Here is a 24445-nt window from a genome sequence, read left to right as displayed (position 1 = left end):
TGCCTACATAGGCTATGGTTTCTGACTGTCTTGCGGAATTCTCTGATTCGGACACTTCATCTTGCTCAAACTCGTCTGTTCCCAATCTTTCTGCATGAATACGTTCTATTTCTTTACGGATTTTTCGGCACATGGCGATTATACAATTTTGCTTATCGTGTCTCCCTTCTGATATATTCTGACTCCATCTTGTAAGAGTAAGCATTACGTTCATGTCTACCCCCGGACGATCTTGATTTCTGATCACACAGTTTATGAGGAAACGTAACAGTTCCCCCTGTATTTCTACTTTCTGGAATTCCATAGCTCTGTTAATACATCCTGGATCTCGTCCTGTTTGAACGAAATGATATATGTTATCCAGATGCGTAGTCATTCCTGGTAACCTTGCTAAATACTCTGCGGCTCGCCTAATACGTAATGATGCCAGGACCATTTCGTCCTCTTTACCAACCACCGGGTCATATCTACAATTTACAAGAAGTTCCTTAAGCGTACGTTCATTTACGAACTTAGGTGTACGTGAATGTGCTGACTCTTGAAAAACAAGTTTATTTATTCTAGGTGGTGTAAAAATACTGCTAGCACCTCCCGTGGCCCCATCTGGGGCGTCGGGTGTGAAAGGATTCGTTGAACGTGACACAGCAACTATGGGTGTCGATACCCCTGTAGAGTCGACCGCGGAAACAGATGCGGAAACAGATGTGCTTGCCGATGCTTGTATCGGGACTTGCTGTTGCACGGGGACAGATACCTGATCCTGACGTTGAACCCCTCCGCCAGGCGTTCTATGTGGTGTGGCGTTAGCATACTCGGGGGCTGCATCGTCTAGATATGAGGAAAGGAAAACATCTTCTGCGGTTCTGGGATGCCCTTTTGGATGTACCTTAATTGGAAATAATGGGGGTGGCAAGTCTTTTGGCATCTCTGGAGCAGCCTTAGGTAGTCCTTCGGCTAGAAGGGGATACATACCATTCATAAGAGCATTACTTTGTCTATTTACTTGTTCTGATTTCACTCGGATCCCTTCCTCAATTAATAGATTTTCTTGAACTTTATTTGAACTTTCTTTACTCCTCTCTTCTTGTCTACGTGCTTTTTCTGTTCGTCTATGAGATTCTTTACGCCATAACTCGATAGCGTCTTTCTGTGACTGTCTGACCTTTCTTTTCCATAACTCTTCCTCCACTTTCATGATGCACTCTGCATCCCAGGTTCCCGTTGCGGGCCACCTTTGACTTTCCGGTAATCCCTTGGTATAATCTACCCATAGATCAAGAAACAATATGGCATCTAAGCCATGTTTATGGTACATGAAATGTCCTGGAGTGTCTCTAGGAGGAATAGGAACTGCTTCTTCAAGCACCCCTTTTCTGGTGGTAATCTGTCTTAACTTCGAGAAGAGCGGCATATTAACAACTGATCTGATACTTACTCTTGAACTTACTTAATACGAGAAACACAATAATGAACAGTGAACAATGAACAGTCATTCATACCACAATATGCAAGACATTTTCTGAATACTTTAAACATTAAACATTAAACATTATAACAATGATCGACAATGATGACAGTCTGCTTAACTAATCACCACGCTGAATTCTTGACAATAACTGAATACTTCGGAATACTTGATATACTGCTAAACAGTACATATACACTGCTAAACAGTGCAGACCGGATTTGTGTACCCAAATCCGTCTTGACCGGCACAACCTATGTGCACGTCAACACGCCTCCCCGGCGATGGTACTCACCGAGTAGCTCCTTGAAACGGAAGGCCTCAGAGAATGGACAGGACTCGATAACTGCGGACATCGGACCCTCTGGACGTCGGAATTTCGGAAAACCTGGTGGGCCTCTGTATACCTCGGATCTTGCTCTCTCAGCTAGGCTCTGGTCGGGATACTTCGCACTTCTCACCGCCTCGTCTGGGTTGATCGCAGCCTCAGTCGCCCCCGCTTGACCGGAGGGAGCTTACAGGAAATCCTGCTGGTACGCGTTTATGGTCCGTCCAGCTGTGGCAGGAGACCGGGCCTGCAACGCACCGCCGGCGCGTGAGATGAGAAAGTGTCCCTATTCGGGCGCCATTATGTGGTAAATAAAATAAATATTACCTGACTGAATTTCATGCGGAATCTTAAATTAAAGTAAAATAGCTCAAAATAACAAGAGGCAGAATCCGTGGTATAAGAGGTTCTCTAATGGGCTTTATTCCATTCAAAATGGCCGACTCGAGTCGCGGCCCTCAGGTTCCGTCACCACGAAGGTTCAGGAAGTGAAGTACAATAATTTATTAACAGACATGTATTTTTATAATAAGTACATTACAATGAAACGAATGTAGAAGGCGTAACATTTGATAAGAAAAATGACGTGACAGTGACATAATCGAAACTAGGCGTAATAAGGAATAAAAGAAACATGATTGGCTTGCATTATCAGACATAGGTGGATCTATAAGATAATACTTGGCATAGATGCGCGCGCGGCAGCATGACGTGTAATTGACGTGTAACTAGGGGGTGAAGGGGACTTGACATTTAGCTCTACATGTGGAGACGAGAAGTCTGGGGTCAAGTCATCCTAATCCCAAATCATATCTAACATCCTATGTTTAAAGAACTATGTTATCCACAAGGAAGAGACTCTCGGACAGAATCTATTCTATACTGACTGTGTGCGTGTACAAGCGTCTAAGTGTCTATATGAGATGCGAGGGGCAGAAAACTTTCCATAGCAACAGGGCTATGAATCATTTGCATGAAGACAGAGAAGCCTGGCCTTTTGCTTGGTAACTGGAGGAATGTTTACTTAAACTACTAGGCAAGAATGCATCGGCTGAAGAGCAAAATAGATAATTCGAAGGTGAAATACAACTTCTTGGCAGACAGGCGAAAACTGGCCGAGGCAGGCACCGTTAGCTGCACAGGGAGTAGGACAAAGTTCATGGATACAGATGCGAGCTCAAGCTGAAGCTGTCAGAGACAGAGAGCAGGGAAAGGCTTTGAGGACAGAATCGGGCCTACTCGCCTGAACTGTAAAAATGGAGTAACTTAGCCATATAAAGTCGGTGGCCTTTTATACTTAGGAATCGAATATCCAGCCCATTGATGGCGGATCTGACAGAGAACATGTTGACGGTAGACACACATATGTTTGCGTCTTAGAAACTGGAACTGGAGGGAACATACATGTACTTGTAACATGCATATAGAACCGTTGGGGTCCAAGATAGGGGACATAACTGATCAGGAAAATCCACATTTCCACATTGTGACCATTGCCCGAGGTTCATTCTAGGTTTGTAGCAGCGCTCTGTCTGGGAACGTGAATGTGGTGACCAGGCAAATACAGTGAAAGAGGTCTGGCTGAAGTTTTCACCACACGAACGACGTGGTGCAGGAATAGCGTTCGAGTAGGTAAACGAAGCTGAGGGGCACAGCAGCAGATTCACAGAACACTACTTGGTGAAGGAGGCTGTGCATCGTATTTCTGTGAGGAAGGAATCGGCTTCATGACTGAAACGCTATTTTTACTTTGATTCTCTTCGCGTGATCTGGACAGCTGAAAGGATTCTTCATTTAAAGAGAGACTGAGGATAATTTTCGACGGAACATCTAGAGTTTTGAAGTGTCCACGCGTATAAGGAAAAAAAAAACCACGAGCAAATTCAAGTAAATGTGAAAGTACAGTTTTTACGTGTGGAGTGTGACGCATTTAACACCTTTCTAACAGTACTCTGTTAAGGAGGCTGTGCATCGTATTTCTGTGAGGAATAAGAAAAGAAAAACCACGAGCAAATTCAAGTAAATGTAAAAGTACAGTTTTACATGTTGAGTGTGATGCATTTAACATCTTTCTTTTCAGATGGACAATAAGGACAGTGTTTGGCAAAGTTCTGATTTTGGTATATATGTGGAAGAGAAAGGGGTCTTTTCACAAATTAAATAGAAGCACCTCTTGGGGGGTGTGCAAGTAGTGTAGTTCATCTGGAGGTGGAGTGCGCATATACATACATACATCAAGTGAGGTTTGTGAGTGTCATTTCCTCCTGCGAAGATGGCAGGGGCAGGCATGAGTCAACCACCCGCGATTTTGAATGAGGTAGGAGAACCAGATATACCGTGGCACAGGTGGGAGGGTATTTTCAAGTCATACCTCATTGCCATTGGTGGAGGAAACTTTTCTAATGTGAGGAAGCAGCATATACTTTTGCACAACCTGGGTGTCCAGGGAAGGAAGGTTTTTGAGGACATCACAGGTAGATTGGTTGAGGATGAAACAGATGATGAGGATGTCGGAGGGGACGTATACGAGTATACACTAAGGAAGTTGGAGGAGCACTTCAAACATAAAATAAACGTGGTTTTGGAGAGACCCAATTTTTTTAAAAGAGGTCAGAGGAAGGATGAGAAGGTTTCATCATATGTAGCGGTTTTAAGGGGCTTGTCAGCTACATGTGAATTTGGCGCACTAACTGATTCCCTTATCAGGGACCAGTTGGTTAGATGTACAAATGACATGAAGGTTCAAGAAGAATTATTGACAAGGAACCCAGACCGAGAGGAAGCGATAAGCATCACGAAGGGGCTAGAACACACAGCTATATGCATGAAGGAGATGAGAGCATCGTCTGGTGAGAGTAGTGAAAAAGGAGAAATTAAACATGCACAAACAGAGGAGGCTGTATGCAAGGTGGGTGACAGAGTTAAGGACTTTCCCAGTAGAAGTATGGAGGGTTTGGTGTGTTTCAGAAGCGGCAGTCCAAATCATTTGGCGAATAACTGGAAATGTCCTGCTAGGAACGTTGTGTGCAGAAAATGTAACAAGAAGGGACATTTGTCAAAAGTGTGCAAAGCGTTCATACCTAAAGTACATGAAATTGGCTGTGCGGAGTCTGAGAATAGTGAAAGAAAAACGTACATTTTTCAGATAGATAAAGTAAGTCTGGGTGAGAAAGTACAATATCCCTCTTGCGATGTCATATTGGATGGGGAAAAATTTCAGATGTATGCCGATTCATGTTCACCATTCACACTCATTGAGGAGAAGGTGTTTAAGGAAAAATTTAAAGATAAAGAAATAGAGTTAGAAAAGGCAGACATTAGTCCTTCAGGGTACAACAAGGAACCCATTCCATTGGTAGGGATGATGAGGATGAGAATTACTTTTAAGGATAGACACACGGTAGGCAAGGTGTATATCACCAAACAAGGATCGAGTCTTCTAGGGTGGAAGCACCAGAAGGATTTGGGTATCACGTTGGATCCCAACAATGAAGAACAGGTCATGTTGGTAGAACCACAGGAGGTAGGCAGACATTTTATAAAAGAATTCCCTGAGGGGTTTTCTGATAAACTGGGTAAGTTGAGGAATTACATGCACAAAATTGTTTTAAAGGAAGGGGCGGTCCCAGTTGTGCACAAAACTAGGTAAATTCCACTGCTCATGAGAGAACCTTTAAAGGAGGAGCTTCTAAAGTTGGTAAGGCAGGGTGTTATAGAGGAAATAGAGAGTTCGGAGTGGTTGGCACCCATTGTTCTCACGACTAAGGATAAAGGGGGCAGTATCAGGTTGTGTGTGGACTTGAGGGACTTGAACGCAAATATTCTTGTGGACAGACACCCATTACCAAGGATAAATGAAATGTTAAGCACAATACATGGGGCAAAATTTTTCTGTGTGCTTGATCTTTCATCTGCCTACCACCAGGTAGATCTTCATCCGGATTCACAGCTATTGACGGCTTTCACCACCCCATTCGGCAATTTTAAGTTTTTGAGGATGCCTTTTGGCTTGGCGTCTGCCGCCTCAGCATTTCAAAGGATTATGCAGCATATTCTGAGAGATTGTGAGAAAACCATGTGTTTTCAGGACGACATTTTGGTGTATGGTTCAAATGAGCATGAACATGGTAAGAATGTAGAAATGGCACTCAATAAATTGAAGGAGGCAGGATTTACAACAAAAGAAAGTAAATGTAAATTGGGAGTAACATCAGTGGACTATTTGGGGCACACAATATCGGAGGAAGGCATCAAACCTAAAATTGACTTGGTGGAGGCGATTAGGAAAGCGCCTACTCCTGCTGGTAGGGAAGATGTGTTGTCATTTCTGGGTTTGGCAGAGTTTATGTCAAAGTACATAAAGAACTTTTCTATGTTGTCTCAACCACTAAGAGATCTAGTAAAGAAAAATTCTGCCTTCATGTGGGGAAAAGAACAGGAAGAGGCCTTCAAGCTGATAAAGGAAGCTATAATTAAGGCCCCTTTCATTGGTAACTATGAGGTGACAAGGGATACTTTAATCTCTACGGATGCTAGTAGCAAAGGGATAGGGGCTACCCTAGCTCAAAGGATTGACAATAAAGTACGGGTTGTAGCATTCGCTTCTAGAACCCTGACAGTCGCAGAGTCAAACTATTCTACGGTGGAAAAGGAGGCGTTAGCAGTGTATTGGGCAGTACAGCACTTCAAGTTTTTTGTGTGGGGTGTACCATTCGAATTGTGTACTGATCACAAACCCTTACTGGTTATTTTAACCAAAAAAAACATGGAGAATGTGACTCCCCGCATTGCAAAATGGTTGCCTGGTCTCCAAGGTTACAACTTAAAGATGGTGTATATACCGGGTCCGCAGAATAAGGTGGCAGATTTTTTATCTAGGTCTCCCATTGAACAAGAGGAAGGGAATACAGAAGTTAAGGAGGCCATTATGGAGATTTCCCTAAAAGCGGTGTCACAAAGCAAATGGGATCTCCATATGGAACAGGATGGTACCATTAAATCAGTAAAAAACTACGTGATCAAGGGATGGCCCAACAAATGCAAAACACTTCCTGAGGATGTACATCCCTATTGGAATGTTAGAGATGAGTTGTCAGTGGATGGGAACTTCCTTCTAAAGTCAGGGAAGTTAGTGCCTCCTGGGGGTCTCAAGAATCACATTATAGATCTCTCACATGAGGGACACTTAGGGAAAAGTTTATGTAAAGCGAGGCTAAGAGCAGAATTTTGGTTTCCATACATGGATCAATTGATGGAGGAGAAAGTAAGTGAATGTGAGGCATGCAGCGTGAGTGACAAAAGCAAAATAACTAGGTGCATTCCTTTGAGACCGGTGGAGGTACCTGAGGATCCATGGAATAAATTGGGGTTGGACATAGCGGGCCCCCTGCACGGTTTGGGTCCACAGGACATGTATCTGTTGGTCCTAATTGATTATTATTCAAACTGGATAACACATAAATTTGTGAATAAAATCAATACAAAGTCGCTCAGAGTTTTTAACAGAGGTGTTTTCCAAAGAGGGTATTCCGACCACTATCGTGACAGATAACGGAGTACAGTTTGCATCAGATGAAATGAAGGAACTTCTAGCGGACATGTCCATTGCTCACATACGTACACCTTTATATTGTCCTAAAGCCAATGGAAAGATGGAGAGAGCTAATAGATTGTTGAAAGGATGCATTCAGTTGGCTACTGCATCACGTAAGCCAATTGAATCGACTGTGAGAGATATGCTATGGTCATACCATACCTCTCCCAATCTGACCACTGGGTATTCCCCGTTTGAGCTGTTGAGGGGGAGGAAAGCGGGATCAAAGTTATCTCCCAATTGGTTGCCCCAGAGAAAGGAAGTGGGGGTCAATCCGGTTGAGTTCAGAAAGAAAATTTCAGACAAACAACAAAAATACAAGGAGTGGTATGACAGGAAATGGGGTACCAGGAACAGGTCTCTAGTCCCAGGACAAAGGGTATGGATCAGAAAACCCTATGGCCTGGGCGACAAAGGGGACAAATTCTTACCTCCGGAAAAGATCAAAGAGGTTAAGAATAATGTGGTCATACTAGAGAATGGTAAAATGTGGAGTATGGATAGAGTAGCCACGAATCCTGTTGATTCTAGCACTAGAGAAGTAGATGAGTCACAAGGTTATGGCAGCATACTTGAGGAGGGGCAGGAGAGAAGGAGACAAAGATCCAAAAATTCTCCTCTTTGGCACAGAGACTATAAGATGTGTTGAAGGGCCACATGTACTCCTGGTCTTTGTTCTGTTATCGTTTGCCTGTCATCCAGTATACGATGATGTATCCCTGTTCCCCCTGTTCCCTCTTCTTCGGGGAGGAAGATGTGTTGCATCCTTCCCTCTTGGTATATCCCCGCACCCCTCCTCCCCTTGACCCAATGGTTCATCATTAGAATGTTGGAGTGAACGCTCTCCTGGAATGTTGACAGCAGGAGTCGGACTGAGACGAAGCACTTGTGGCAAGCTGGAGATGCAGCTATTGTAACCCATGAATGAAGAAGATTCCACTTACGGTTTGTTGCTGTGATTACTTCAGTGGTGATGGGGAAGCAGGATATAACTTTTTATAAAACACTTTTTTTATGTTACGGAAGTTGTAAATGACAGTTGTTAATGTTGCACTCTTTCATCATACTTCATTTACCAATCTCAGAAGGATGTAAGTTTGTGTTGGAGGGTTTCGAATTTGTGACCTGCAGATTACAAGAAATCTATATGAGTATTTACCTCACAGTTATTTTCCTGATGTCAGAAAAGAAGGTGGGCTAACATAATCTGTCGGGACAGCCTAATGAATGTGACAATACAATGGAACAGACAGTGAGAGTGGATTATGACAGATGAAGATAGGTGTGGATAGTCTGAGAATGGTTCTTGGAAGAGGGTGAGATTGGAGGATATTCGATTGAATGACTTGTGGCAGAACGTGGAAGTTTGATTGTGAAGTCAACAGGAAATGAGTGACACTGGATGGCGAACACCCACCGCAACGATGTGATCACTTCGGGGGGACATCACAACGCAATTAGAACATCGCAATAACGTTTACATCGTAAGGCACAGCAACGCGTACACATTTACATCGTAAGTTATACCATCGTAAGCCAGAACAACGCAACTTTACGATGTTAAAATTGTAAGCATTGTTATAATACAATTGTTAAAAATAGAACAACGTTAATGCGATGTGTAAGCATTGTGCATTGTTATAATAAAATTGTTAAAAATGGAAAAACGTTAATGCGATGTAAAGTGTAAGCATTGATGCGATGTTAACACTGGAAAACCGGCACAAAAGTCAATTAATACCTTGACGGGAAAACAGGTGGCACAGAAACTAATAGAATTTGAAGCATTGCTTGGTATTCGGCACACATACAGACGGGAAAACTGATACAGTGACGCGATGTCATTATTGTAAACTTGGTATTCGGCACACGTGTACATTAAAAGTAAATTAATACAGTCACGCAATGTTATTATTGTAAGATGTTTCACACGGCTCAGAATACATGAGTGATTAATGGGTGGATGAATGATGGGTGGATGGATGGATGAAAGGGTGGGTGGATGGATGAAAGGATGGATGGATGTGTGCAAAGGTGGGTGGATGAATGATGGGTGGATGGATGAAAGGGTGGATGGATGAAGGATGTACGGATGAATGAAAGGGTGGGTGGATATGGATGAAAGGGTGGGTGGATATGGATGAAAGGGTGGGTGGATATGGATGTAAGGGTGGATGGATGAAAGGTTGAAGGATGGATGAAAGGGTGGGTGGATGAATGATGGGTGGATGGATGTGTGAAAAGGTGGGTGGATGAATGATGGGTGGATGGATGGATGAAAGGGTGAGTGGATATGGATGAAAGGGTGGATGGATGAAGGATGTACGGATGGATGGATGAAAGTGTGGGTGGACATGGATGAAGGGTGGATGGATGAAAGGGTGGGTGGGTGGATGAATGACGGGTTGATGGATGGATGAAAGGGTTGGTGGATGAGTGACGGGTTGATGGATGGATGACGGGTTGATGGATGGATGACGGGTTGATGGATGAATGATGGGTGGATGGATGGATGAAAAGGTGGATGGATGAAGGTCCAATAATAAAATAGCGAGCATGTAAAAGAGACGCGACTCTGCTGCCTCCAAGTGGCAGATACTATAAAAGCAGTCTGCCGTGTTTTTGACTACAGCCGAGTGCTGGGACAAGTGCTTAATAGCCAGCGGAGTAGATAGGGAGAATAAAGGTAAAGCCAGAAAAGACCACAAGATTTGATTATTTAAAACAACTGGAACGCTCTGTACACAAACTTTTACACAAAAAGTGTTATCCGTGCCCACTGCAATACCTTGTCAGCTTTTGTATGCACACCTCAATACACACTTGGTAGGGCTGGACGGTGAACAGTTAGGCACAGCGGCTGGGAAAGGGGTGACTATTTGCCATTTAAACTATTGACCTCACAGTGTAACTCGAAAACATTATGTTTACTGTGGCAGCTCGCTGTGTGAAGCGCTTGACTGAGCTTGTCTAACCTTCCACCTTCCCGTGCAGAGTGACGGAAGGCCGTTTCTCTGTACACTATTGAAGTACTGGGAATTTTAAGCCCAGCGGTGCAGGGGAACACACCCTATGACTTCGGGTTCTTCCTGTTTCAGACCTACAGAAACACAGAGTCTTCTGGGTGAAGTCAAAGATCAGTTTATTGGCTGCAGACCAATTACAGGTATCCAAGAAGTACAACAGCGTGTATGTTCTTAGGAGACTGCTGAAAATCACAGAAACGGGCTTCTCCTTAAATACAAAATATCATGCTTCAGGCACACATTCCTTGGTTTACGATATGGCCATATAAAGGTATACATTTCAAACGAAAAGGCAGAGTCATGATGACCATCCCACATTCCAGTTAAGCCAGCCCGCAATTATTTACCCAGCAAGGCTCAGATCCCACATCAGATATCGATAGGCCCCAATAAACATGAGCATCTCCTGTTTGGAAAACAAGCCATAAAGCAGGAACAGTCAGGTGAGAAAGAGATTAGCTGGAGGTTCGTGTTTAATGTAAAGGTTTTATGGTGTGTCAAGCCCTGATGCTAATCACAGGTGGCCTGAGGACGGGGAACTCGTGAGACCGGACTGACCTGGGGCAGCGGAGCCAAGCTGCCCAGGTCACAGAGAAGTCAAAGAAAGGCACATGTGCTCTAAAAGGCCCGTATTTGCTTCATGCTATGTAGCCTATGTGAGGGCAACCATAAGATGGCCACCGCTCTAAAATGGAACCCACGTAGTGAAGTATAATAACGTATACACAGTGCATTCATAGCTAAAACGTTATACAAAGCACTTGTAAATACCGCATTAACCATTCGCAATTCACTAATACCGGGATAGACAGGGGTAGGGCCCTGCCTCCTACGCAGTCCCAAATTCTAAAGTACGACACTATGACAGATATAAGTAGTAAGGCCACATTCACTTACTACAGATTCTCAGACACGGACTGATGTATAGCAAAACAAATGTGCAGAATTTGAATATCAAATATCGCAACTGATGGTTAAATATGAAAATGTCATTGCAAAGGAAGAAAGTCCGCTTATCAGAAAATTAAACAAATCAATTTTACACAAACTCACTGAACTCGCGCTAGCATGTCTGACTCTATGTAAAACGAAGTGACATTCCTGTGAATATTTGGAGACTGTAAATATTTAGCAGAATGTGACTTCTCATCTTTGTTACTCTGAATTCATGTTGGTCGATTTTCGGAAAAAAATGCAGGGGGGGAAAGATTTGCACCCGGACCAGTTCTTACTGCGGCTCCTTGCTGTTAAATGCCCGTGGCGTGCGCATCCTTGAGAGCCAGCTGTGTTTGTGATGCTCACCCTGCCACCTCTTCCAGCCAGGTGATAGATTTACCCCGGAAAGACAGAAGGATGCAGTGGAACAGATCACTTGATGTGTTATCGATAACCGCCACTTCTCACTGTGGTAGGACACAAAGAACACGTTGTAATGACATGCGATTTGGCAAGCTGCGATGTTATGTACTTGCCAATAGGAAACAACGCATTGGCGTTGCAACAACGTGTGATGTGAAAATTGCAGATGTTGTGGTTTTTGCGATGTATTATGCACGTGGTAAAAGCATGCGATGGAATGGTGCGCGATGTATGAACATACATCCCACTGGATATATGTGGAAGCACTGTTAATAGAATGTAGCTAGGCTGGATCACAGTAGAATTAAAGTATAGTTGAGAGTAGGAACATTTTTTTTTTTTTTACCCCAGTGTTTTATACAGCGCAAACTTGACCCGAAGGTATCAGTTGTTGGGAGAGCTTTACATGAGCGCCCGTTACACAGGATGTTGATCGTCACTGCTGAGACTCAAACCCGGTTCCCCAGATCTGAGAGTGACCGCACTAGCCGTTAGGCCACATCCTCCCCCCCCCCCTAAGTTGACATTGTTGCTTGATGGGAGAAGGTACCATCAAATAAGGAGACAGCTGTGAATTCATGGCATAAGCACAATGTGCAGCCAGGGGATAGGCCACAGATGGGAATAGGTGCAAAGGGTGTGATATAGCAGATGGTTGACAGGGGGTGGAAGGAGACATGATGGAAGGAAGGTGAGTTGTACAGTTGATAGGAAAGGACTTGAGATGCATGATGGGGATTGTTGAGAATAGGGATAGTCGGGAGGAGTAGTTGCGGCGCAAATGAAGGCAGATTTGGGTGACACGAAAGGGTACAATAAGCGATAGGCTTACATGAGGGGATGAATATGTTTAAAAGGAAAGAGGTTTTGGTGCCAAGACAGATTCACAAAATAGTGATTAACCTAAACAAATCCTGAAGATGTCACAGTTAAACCCGGGTATGTTTTCTGTGGTAAGCTGAATTGGATTCCTAGCCAAGTCTGCTTTTCTAGGTCTTGCCTGAGCTAGAGCATGCACTAGCTCAAGCGAGACCTTTAGTAAGGGCTCCAGAAAATTCTACCGCTGTGGCCTACAGCTTGCATGCATGTGCGCGGGCACCCTTCCAGCCCGCGATCACTTTCACTTTGATGGCCGTAACATTAATATCCAGGGTAAAGCCTGTTACATAGCAACGTGACTCTATGAGCCAGGAAGTAATGGAGATTTTCACGAAGGGTGCAAGACTTTGCATTTGTTCACCCAACCCAATTCACCAAATGGTAGATGGCAAACAACATGCAAATATTGAAACAACTGGGATGATGGCAAAATCGATGTCAAGATCCTTCCCGAACTTGAACTCTCCGCGGTAATTTGTTAAAAGAGGCCCAAAAATACAATACTTTGATTCTTGTCCCGCTTGTTGCCAATGTAAGGTAAGTGAGGCTTCCTCAATAATGGCACGGGAACAATTGTAGGAGCGACGACAATATTTTAATGCGTACAGAAGATAACATCTATAAGAGTATGTCTATGTCCCGATCAATCCAAGGAACTGGTCCTGACTGAACATTCCTGGCTCCCTTCATACTCCCCGTACATATTCTCCCTGTACATTCCAGCTCACGCTCGTACCATACTAACGTATACATTTCCAATGACAATGCAGCGTTTAATAATATCATGTGTAACAGAATCTACCTCAACTAGAGCTACGCAATCCTGTGTCCTGGCTGGTCATCACACCTACAAGGCAACACTTGGATATGAAAAAGGGAGATTTTGAAAACAAATTGGGGATATTTTCCCCGTTGGCTTACATTGAAATAGAACCAATTTATACCTAGAGCCTACGTAGATAGGTAGGGTGGCAACTCTGCCCACCTACATTTTCAATAATTTAGATTTATGGCCACATTGAACAAAGCCTGGCACAGGTACATATAACTTGAAGCCAGTACATATAGAAATCTTAATTCACATTTGACCGAGTATACAAAGTAGGTAGCCAGGTAAATGGGTTAGAGCATCCCTTGACAGATTTAGCGAAGGCCCAACTGATACACTCTGAATGGGGAGGGTGAACTCTATGACATCACTAGCAGCACTATAACAAGGCACAGCACGACAGCGAGGGAGGTACATCAGTGGCCATCAGAGAGACACAAGATGCAAGACATCTTGCTTCTTTAAGCATTCAAACTAAAGGGCTATGAACCCTTCTCTCCACAACAGGACACGCAACGCTCACAACAATCATGGAGTCCGATCAAGTCCCTTAACCTCTCTCTCTCTACACATCTCTCTCTCTCTCTACACACACCTCTCTCTCTCTATACACCCCTCTCTCTCTCTATACACCCCTCTCTCTATACAAACCCTCTCGCTCTCTCTACACACCTCTCTCTACACACCTCTCTCTCTACACACTTCTCTCCACACCTCTCTCTCTCCACACCTCTCTCTCTCTCCAAACCTCTCTCTCTCTCTCCAAACCTCTCTCTCTCTCTCCAAACCACTCTCTCTCCACACCTCTCTCTCTCTCTCTCTCTACACACCTCTCTCTCTCTCTCTACACACCTCTCTCTCTCTCTCTACACACCTCTATCTCTCTACACACCTCTCTCTCTATCTCTCTACACACCTCTCTCTCTCTCTCTCTACACACCTCTCTCTCTCTACACACACCTCTCTCTCTCTACACACACCTCTCTCTCTCTCTACACACCTCTCTCTCTCTCTCTCTCCACACCTCTCTCTCTCTCTCTCCACACCTCTCTCTCTCTCCACACCTCTCTCTCTCTCCACACCTCTCTCTCTCTCCACACATCTCTCTCTCTCTCTCTACACACATCTCTCTCTCTACACACACCTCTCTCTCTACACACACCTCTCTCTCTACACACACCTCTCTCTCTACACACACCTCTCTCTCTACACACACCTCTCTCTCTCTCTCTCTCTACACACCTCTCTCTCTCTCTACACACCTCTCTCTCTACACACCTCTCTCTCTACACACCTCTCTCTCTCTACACACCTCTCTCTCTCTACACGCCTCTCTCTCTCTACACGCCACTCTCTCTCTCTCTACACGCCTCTCTCTCTACACGCCTCTCTCTATTCACACCTCTCTCTATTCACACCTCTCTCTCTCTACACACCTCTCTCTCTACACACCTCTCTCTCTACACACCTCTCTCTCTACACACCTCTCTCTCTACACACCTCTCTCTCTACACCTCTCTCTCTACACCTCTCTCTCTACACACCTCTCCCTCTCTCTACACACCTCTCCCTCTCTCTCTACACACCTCTCCCTCTCTCTCTACACACCTCTCCCTCTACACACCTCTCCCTCTCTCTACACGCCTCTCCCTACACACCTCTCCCTCTCTCTACACACCTCTCCCTCTCTCTACACACCTCTCCCTCTCTCTACACACCTCTCCCTCTCTCTCTCTACACACCTCTCCCTCTCTCTACACACCTCTCCCTCTCTCTACACACCTCTCCCTCTCTCTCTACACACCTCTCCCTCTCTCTCTCTACACACCTCTCCCTCTACACACCTCTCCCTCTACACACCTCTCCCTCTACACACCTCTCCCTCTACACACCTCTCCCTCTACACACCCCTCTCTCTCTACACACCCCTCTCTCTCTACACACCTCTCGCTCTCTACACACCTCTCGCTCTCTACACAACTCTCGCTCTCTACACAACTCTCGCTCTCTCTCTCTCTACACACCTCTCGCTCTCTCTCTCTCTACACACCTCTCGCTCTCTCTCTCTCTACACACCGCTCTCTCTCTCTCTCTCTACACACCGCTCTCTCTCTCTCTACACACCGCTCTCTCTCTCTCTCTACACACCTCTCTCTCTTTACACACCTCTCTCTCTTTACACACCTCTCTCTCTTTACACACCTCTCACTCTTTACACACCTCTCACTGTTTACACACCTCTCTCTCTCTACACACCTCTCTCTCTCTACACACCTCTCTCTCTCTACACACCTCTCTCTCTCTACACACCTCTCTCTCTCTACACACCTCTCTCTCTCTACACACCTCTCTCTCTCTACACACCTCTCTCTCTCTACACACCTCTCTCTCTCTACACACCTCTCTCTCTACACACCTCTCCCTCTCTACACACCTCTCTCTCTACACACCTCTCCCTCTCTCTCTACACCTCTCTCTCTACACACCTCTCCCTCTCTCTCTACACCTCTCTCTCTCTATACACCTCTCTCATTCTATACACACCTCTCTCTCTACACAGCTCTCTCTCTACACAGCTCTCTCTCTACACAGCCCTCTCTCTACACAGCCCTCTCTCTACACAGCCCTCTCTCTACACAGCCCTCTCTCTCTCTCTCCCTACACAGCTCTCTCTCTCTCTCTCTACACAGCTCTCTCTCTCTACACACCTCTCCCTACACACCTCTCCCTCTCTCTCTACACACCTCTCCCTCTCTCTCTACACACCTCTCCCTCTCTCTCTACACACCTCTCCCTCTCTCTCTACACACCTCTCCCTCTCTCTCTACACACCTCTCCCTCTCTCTACACACCTCTCCCTCTCTCTACACACCTCTCCCTCTCTCTCTACACACCTCTCCCTCTCTCTCTTCACACCTCTCCCTCTCTCTCTTCACACCTCTCCCTCTCTCTCTTCACACCTCTCCCTCTCTCTCTTCACAGCTCTTCCTCTCTCTCTACACACCTCTTCCTCTCTCTCTACACACCTCTCCCTCTACACACCTCTCCCTCTCTCTCTACACACCTCTCCCTCTACACACCTCTCCCTCTCTCTACACACCTCTCCCTCTCTCTACACACCTCTCCCTCTCTCTACACACCTCTCCCTCTCTCTCTACACACCTCTCCCTCTCTCTCTACACACCTCTCCCTCTCTCTCTACACACCTCTCCCTCTCTCTCTACACACCTCTCCCTCTCTCTCTACACACCTCTCCCACTCTCTACACACCCCTCTCTCTCTCTCTACCTCTCTCTCTCTCTACACACCTCTCGCTCTCTACACAGCTCTCTCTCTCTCTCTCTACACACCTCTCTCTCTCTACACACCTCTCTCTCTCTACACACCTCTCTCTCTCTACACACCTCTCTCTCTCTACACACCTCTCTCTCTCTACACACCTCTCTCTCTCTACACACCTCTCTCTCTCTACACACCTCTCTCTCTCTACACACCTCTCTCTCTACACACCTCTCCCTCTCTACACACCTCTCTCTCTACACACCTCTCCCTCTCTCTCTACACCTCTCTCTCTACACACCTCTCCCTCTCTCTCTACACCTCTCTCTCTCTATACACCTCTCTCATTCTATACACACCTCTCTCATTCTATACACACCTCTCTCTCTACACAGCTCTCTCTCTACACAGCTCTCTCTCTACACAGCCCTCTCTCTACACAGCCCTCTCTCTACACAGCCCTCTCTCTCTCTCTCCCTACACAGCTCTCTCTCTCTCTCTCTACACAGCTCTCTCTCTCTACACACCTCTCCCTACACACCTCTCCCTCTCTCTCTACACACCTCTCCCTCTCTCTCTACACACCTCTCCCTCTCTCTCTACACACCTCTCCCTCTCTCTCTACACACCTCTCCCTCTCTCTCTACACACCTCTCCCTCTCTCTACACACCTCTCCCTCTCTCTACACACCTCTCCCTCTCTCTCTACACACCTCTCCCTCTCTCTCTTCACACCTCTCCCTCTCTCTCTTCACACCTCTCCCTCTCTCTCTTCACACCTCTCCCTCTCTCTCTTCACAGCTCTTCCTCTCTCTCTACACACCTCTTCCTCTCTCTCTACACACCTCTCCCTCTACACACCTCTCCCTCTCTCTCTACACACCTCTCCCTCTACACACCTCTCCCTCTCTCTACACACCTCTCCCTCTCTCTACACACCTCTCCCTCTCTCTACACACCTCTCCCTCTCTCTCTACACACCTCTCCCTCTCTCTCTACACACCTCTCCCTCTCTCTCTACACACCTCTCCCTCTCTCTCTACACACCTCTCCCTCTCTCTCTACACACCTCTCCCACTCTCTACACACCCCTCTCTCTCTCTCTACACACCTCTCGCTCTCTACACAGCTCTCTCTCTCTCTACACAGCTCTCTCTCTCTACACAGCTCTCCCTCTCTCTCTACACAGCTCTCCCTCTCTCTCTACACAGCTCTCCCTCTCTCTCTACACAGCTCTCCCTCTCTCTCTACACAGCTCTCCCTCTCCCTCTACACACCTCTCCCTCTACACACCTCTCCCTCTACACACCCCTCTCTCTCTACACACCCCTCTCTCTCTACACACCCCTCTCTCTCTACACACCCCTCTCTCTCTCTACACACCCCTCTCTCTCTCTACACACCCCTCTCTCTCTCTACACACCGCTCTCTCTCTCTCTACACACCGCTCTCTCTCTCTCTACACACCGCTCTCTCTCTCTCTACACACCGCTCTCTCTCTCTCTCTCTCTCTCTACACACCGCTCTCTCTCTCTACACGCCACTCTCTACACACCGCTCTCTCTCTCTACACGCCACTCTCTACACACCGCTCTCTCTCTCTCTACACACCTCTCCCTCTACACACCTCTCCCTCTCTCTCTACACACCCCTCTCTCTCTACACACCTCTCTCTCTCTACACACCTCTCGCTCTCTACACACCTCTCGCTCTCTACACACCGCTCTCTCTCTCTCTACACACCACTCTCTCTCTCTCTCTACACACCGCTCTCTCTCTCTCTCTACACACCGCTCTCTCTCTCTCTACACACCGCTCTCTCTCTCTCTACACACCTCTCCCTCTACACACCTCTCCCTCTCTCTCTACACACCCCTCTCTCTCTACACACCTCTCTCTCTCTCTACACACCTCTCTCTCTTTACACAGCTCTCTCTCTACACAGCTCTCTCTCTACACAGCTCTCTCTCTACACAGCTCTCTCTCTACACAGCTCTCTCTCTACACAGCTCTCTCTCTACACAGCTCTCTCTCTACACAGCTCTCTCTCTCGCTACACACCTCTCTCTATACACACCTCTCTCTCTCTCTCTACACACCTCTCTCTCTCTCTACACACCTCTCTCTCTCCCTCTACACACCTCTCTCTCTACACACCTCTCTCTATACACACCTCTCTCTCTACACACCTCTCTCTCTACACACCTCTCTCTCTACACACCTCCCTCTCTACACACCTCCCTCTCTACACACCTCCCTCTCTACACACCTCCCTCTCTACACACCTCCCTCTCTACACACCTCCCTCTCTACACACCTCTCTCTCTTTCTTTCTCTACACACCTCTCTCTCTTTCTCTACACACCTCTCTCTCTTTCTCTACACACCTCTCTCTCTTTCTCTACACACCTCTCTCTCTACCACTAAGAAGCAGCCAGAGCCTGATAGCATTGTGCTGTGCTCTGTACATGAAAACACACTTGTAGCCATGTTGTAAGTTTCTAAGTCTTCTTTATTAGTTCCAGGTCAAGTGGTATCAATCAAGGATCAGCTATGTACCAGCTCCTACACCAGCCCCACCAGGAGCAGCCTGCCTGGCTGCTCAGCCCATCTCCAAAAGTCACCACTCATTCACCCAGGCATTCCACGCATCACAGTCACACCAACATTCCGCTACCATCTCTCACTCTGGCTGAGCAGCTAGGAGGACCTAGGCTTATTACAATTAAATGTAATACTTAGGATATAACACACTGCTTGTCCTTTAAAAATAAAAAAGCATTGGCATAGCCAATAGGTCTCGCCTTTGGGGCCTTATAAATGTTAAACCATGAAACAGTTAATGTTGTTGCACCAAGGCTATCGTGCTGCATAACTAAATACTTATAAAGTCCCAAAAGCGAGATCTATTGGCTATGCCAATGCTTGTCTGCTTTAGTCTTCACCACCCCCAGGCTCCACCTACCCCTCAGTCCTGAAAAATTCCCTCTCTGCCCTTAAACAGCACTCATTCACAACCCTAAAAAAACCTTACCACCCCTACACCCTACCCTTCCCTGAACCCTAAATCACTTTCTATGTCTAAACTCCACCCAGCCATGAATCCTGGAAACCCCTCACCAACCTAAACTGCACCGAATCCTGAATGCTAAAAGCTCACCACCCCTGAACTTTACCCATCACTGAACTTTAAAAACCTTCTGCATCCCTAGACTCCACCCATTCCTAAACCCTAAATTCCCTTTCTGTGCCTGAACTCCACCCATTCCCGACCACAAAAAACACCCTCCGGACCCCTAATGATTAGCCATCCCTGAACCCCAAAACAAGACACTTCTCGTAAACTCCACACAAGTTTAATGTAATTTTGGATTTTTGTTTAAAAGTATTGTTCTTTTAAAATGTTTTCTTTACTTTTCGATTTATTTTTTTTCCTTAAAATTTGTTTTCCCAGATTTGGTTTCCTCCAATGTGTTTTTACATTGGAGGTTTTCGTTTTACCATCATTCATATATAGATCACTCAAGATCATCATAGAGCCGTGGTTCCCAAACTTTTTCGAACCACAACCCACTTTTTAGAACAACAAAAGTTTGCAACCCACGTACCTTTAATGGACATGCGGTGGGGCGATTTTTAGGTCTCGGTGAGTCAAAGGCTCGAAGAGACATTTTGTATGAGGGATTTTCGAAGTGCTACCCACAGTCTTTTGGCTGGCCTAAACCTTGAGTGCACGATCACATGCACATGCACAGCTGCTCCCACTCCCCCCTCCCTTCTCTATAGCTTTGGCTCCTTTGTTTTTTATTACACCCTCCCTTCTCTCCCCGCTGTTTTCACACTACCCCCTCCCTTCTAATCAGTTTCCTTTCTGCTTGCTTGATCGCGTCTCCGATCACTTTAACTACAGCCTAAAACAAGACTGATGTGAAACGAACAACAATAACATGTTACGAAAAACAAAAGAAATTAAACGATACACTTTTTCGGATATGTTTAACCATGCTTATGGCTTGTATAACAACCCCGCAGCTTTCCTTCCGACACGCACTGTACTCTACAAACACTGTTATTACTTAGGAACAGCCGGACTCGCGTCTGTCTCTCTAGGACACCAGAAAACGATTGTGGTTATATTTGGAATAAGGACTTTTCTTGGAACCTATAATGGGCTTGAAATTCGGTGAATGCTAAGAACAAACAGTGCGTATCGTTAGTCAAGAGTTTCAAAATCCATTTCTGACACGACAATATCAGATAGATTCAGCATTTTCTCTTTTATAATTTTTTTACATTATGCAGTACGACATCCTTACATTGTTTTAGGCATTAAGAGGGTTGCCTGCATAATGTACTGCCTAATGCGTTCCTGCAAAAGGCACATTGTGCTTGCGGTATATTACTTTGCGTATTATCATTTACATTTGCTGGAAAATGTACGATAAAACCGCAAATATGCTTTAGCGTTACCACACTGATTGACAGTAATACCACAAGATTAGCTTTAATTGGATATTATATTGGAAAACGGCATTTCAGCTCTTTTTTTCACACTGAAGTCGCAGTGTTGGGTCAAGCTTCGTGCTGGTGACCTGATGTGGTATTATCCGATTTTTATAATACCAATTCTTTTTACGTCGCATATTTAACATACATTTTGTGCTTCACAAGCCTCGTTCCAAATTTCTTTGCAGAGCTGTAGAAAAACAAGCGCAGACCCAAAGTTCATGCAGATTGTTTATTGCCACCTAAGTCAGTCCGCCAACATTTTGTGCATGTGCAACTTTGATCTCTAAATAATCCCCACTCGCAAATTGGAAATAAATATGTGGCAAATTATGTGTGTCTTGGCTACATGATGATAAATGCACATTGCCGTAGGTCCTTTCCACCCGTGTCTCGAGATGCTATGGCATCATCATTTCTCTGAAGCTTTTTTATTCAGCTAATCGTTGAAAGCACAGATGCGTTTATTTTTTTTACTTCACAGGTTTAGCAGGATCTCGTATTGTGTGGAATGAATAATCCAGACTGAATGTTGGTAGTCCCTCAATGTTTTCTGACAAAAGGGACTAGTGTAGGAACATGTGTGCGATCTAATTTGAAGTGTGTCTGATAAGACTTTTGGCCCAACTATAACCTAAGAGCTTTTTTTTTTTAATGGGTCGAGGTGATCTCTTTTCTGCTTTAATTTTACATACGTTTTGGTCCTTCTACAAAAATATCACAAAAGCTTACGAAAATATGGCAAACCGTCATGAGTAATGCAATGAGTTTCACTGACGGAATTAAAATGTGCCAAACATGACCCGAGTGTCACAATAAAAACAAGCATTTGCAATACAATAGGTCTCGCATCTACGCGAGTTTTAGCTATTGACATTGCAAATAACAATGCCTTTTATTTTTGTTTTAAAAACATAAATAAAAGGCATAGTAATTTACAATGCCAATAGGTTAAACTTGTTTTGCCTGTATCTAGTTACGTATTTGCATTTATTTAATTGGTAAAGCACTGCCTGGGGGCGTAACTCTCCCTTTGTAGCGCTAATGGCTGCATCGATGGCAGTTCTTGTTTTTTTTACTTTAAACGCGAGGCGCGTGTGCGGCCAATGCTTGTTAATAGCATTCCGTCGTCCTTGCATGCTGTACTCTGACGTGGTTGAGGATGTCTTGACAGCAAGCGGTACTGTGGCGTGAGGAGGAATAACCGGCGAACAGTCGTAAGGACTGGCTGTGGCCTGGTGGCTGAATTGCTGGTTTTGGAGACCTCAAATTTGGATTCTGCTCAGATTTGGTATTTGAAACGGAACACACTGCGTTATCGCATGTTCCTGCAACTTTTTAAAAAATGCCATAAGTGGGCCAGACATGGTTGAGCCACGAAATAAAATACTTTAGACGTCAGTCAGAGACAGAAAATTGAATTCTCTGCTTTGTTCATGGGCAGCGCAGTTCACTTTGCGTTTGGGTCTTTTGTTAAATTCGGGAAAAAAAAGTCAACCCGTATTATTTTGGACTCTGCAAGTTCACCTGTGTACAGTTAGATAAACCTATGCAAAGTCAGTTACAATAATAACGTTTTGCTGAGATCCAGAAACAAGTGTCATCCGCTGAAGCATGTTGTTCTTTTGGGAGAAAAGGTGTCATAACCAAATGCTTTCAGTAACAGAACATTTCCATTTCTGGATGAGAAAGGTGTTCTCAGATTCCAACTGCTGTCTTGTGACGTCTCAATCCGCTACGTAAAAATTTGAGGGGCTTCTTTCCAATCCCAGGTGGCGCGAGGAGCTTGTAAATATGCCCTGGAATCTGTGCACTGTTATACCACTTTGTTCAAAAGTGGTCACGGGAGTCTAGGCGCTCCTGTGACCTCCCCAGCTCATACCTGCAGTATCAAAGCATCTATCGGGCCAGGCACTGGACACTTTTGAAGAGTTTACCCATGCAGCGGAATGGAAACATGTCTCTTGCGTTTATACGAATAGCTGCTTTATTACCCAGCTTGTCTGGCCTCCTTATCGACCATGTGAAGATAAAGAGCTTTGCTGGAATCGAAATCCAACTACAGTGCACAGAAGCCCTGATAGCAGTGGCATCAGCCCGCTAAATCCCCCCTCCAGAATTCAACAGCCCTCCCTACTACACAGTAGAGTGTAACGAGCTCAACACTTTTCTAGTGAATCCCTTACCCTAAGCACTGATTCGGAGCACAGCGGCCCCTCCCCACACCTGTGTGTAGCAGCAGTGGGGTTTTGTTACAAGTGGTAGCTGAAAGGAACAAGCATTTGCAATGCAATAGGTCTCGCATTTACGCGAGTTTGAGTTATTGGCATTGTAAATGACAATGCCTTTTATTTATGTTTTGGTTTTTAAAACATAAATAAAAGACATTGTCATTTACAATGCCAATAGCTCAAACTTACGTAAATGCGAGACCTATTGCATTGCAAATGCTGGTTTAAAATCCAACTGAAGCATCACTCCATCGAAGACTCTCAAAACAACAAGGGGCCGGTATTTTTCTCTTGGAAAGGCGGCAACCCAAACAGCTACGCAGGTTCAAAGTTAGAGAGAAAGGCAAATACTATAAGTGCAAACCTAATTAAATAAATTAAACAGCAGGTCACTTTTATGTCATAAAAATGACGACTGCTTAAACGTTTCTTTAGCTTAAAAATAGTTTTAGAGCACTCAGCTGCAATGATGCATTCCTTTACAAAACGACAAACCCGCTTGAAACAAACTTATGAGGCTGACCAAAATGAATGACTGCGAACGGCCCCAATTCCTACCTGCGCTCAGAGTTAAGCTAAAGAGCAACAGCCGTAACGGACGGCCTAACTCAGGGCTCTGCAACAACATCGCAGCCTCCTACTTGACGGCCTCCGCTGTGAGCAACAGAACCAACGGGTCGTTCGCGTGCCAGTGTGCGTCAACAGGACGCTAGGGCACGTACTGGTTATACCGCTGAGCGCATCAGCAAATCAGGCGGCCATACTGTAGGGAAAGGTGCATCACTTTCGGTACGTCATTAAGGTCTGTAGCATTGTGTTTTTTTTTTATAGATGTCCTGTAAACGGGAACACGATTATTTTTCACCTTGAAAAACAATTCCAAGGTATGAAAGCGTTCGTGCCGTGTGGCTTAAATGAATTGACTCAATATACTTACCTCAATTGTGTCG

The 24445-nt window shown here is 45.2% G+C and overlaps 1 protein-coding gene across 1 annotated transcript in view; it reads right to left on the bottom strand.

Moving 5' to 3' along the window:
• LOC146861759 (trypsin inhibitor ClTI-1-like) overlaps window positions 1-24160 on the bottom strand; it is a 555664-nt gene extending 531504 nt beyond the window's left edge. The window contains exon 1 of the mRNA XM_085643194.1: window positions 24054-24160. Within this exon, the coding sequence (XP_085499320.1) occupies window positions 24054-24123 (70 nt within the window). The 5' untranslated portion in view covers window positions 24124-24160. The remainder of the gene's footprint in view (window positions 1-24053) is intronic.
• Window positions 24161-24445: the final 285 nt, after the last annotated feature.

This window comes from Triturus cristatus, chromosome 2_2 (assembly GCF_964204655.1).
Source record: "Triturus cristatus chromosome 2_2, aTriCri1.1, whole genome shotgun sequence".
In the NCBI taxonomy this organism is placed as follows: domain Eukaryota; kingdom Metazoa; phylum Chordata; class Amphibia; order Caudata; family Salamandridae; genus Triturus; species Triturus cristatus.
Note: the sequence above shows the minus strand (reverse complement) of the source record. Positions and strands in the feature narration are given on the sequence as shown.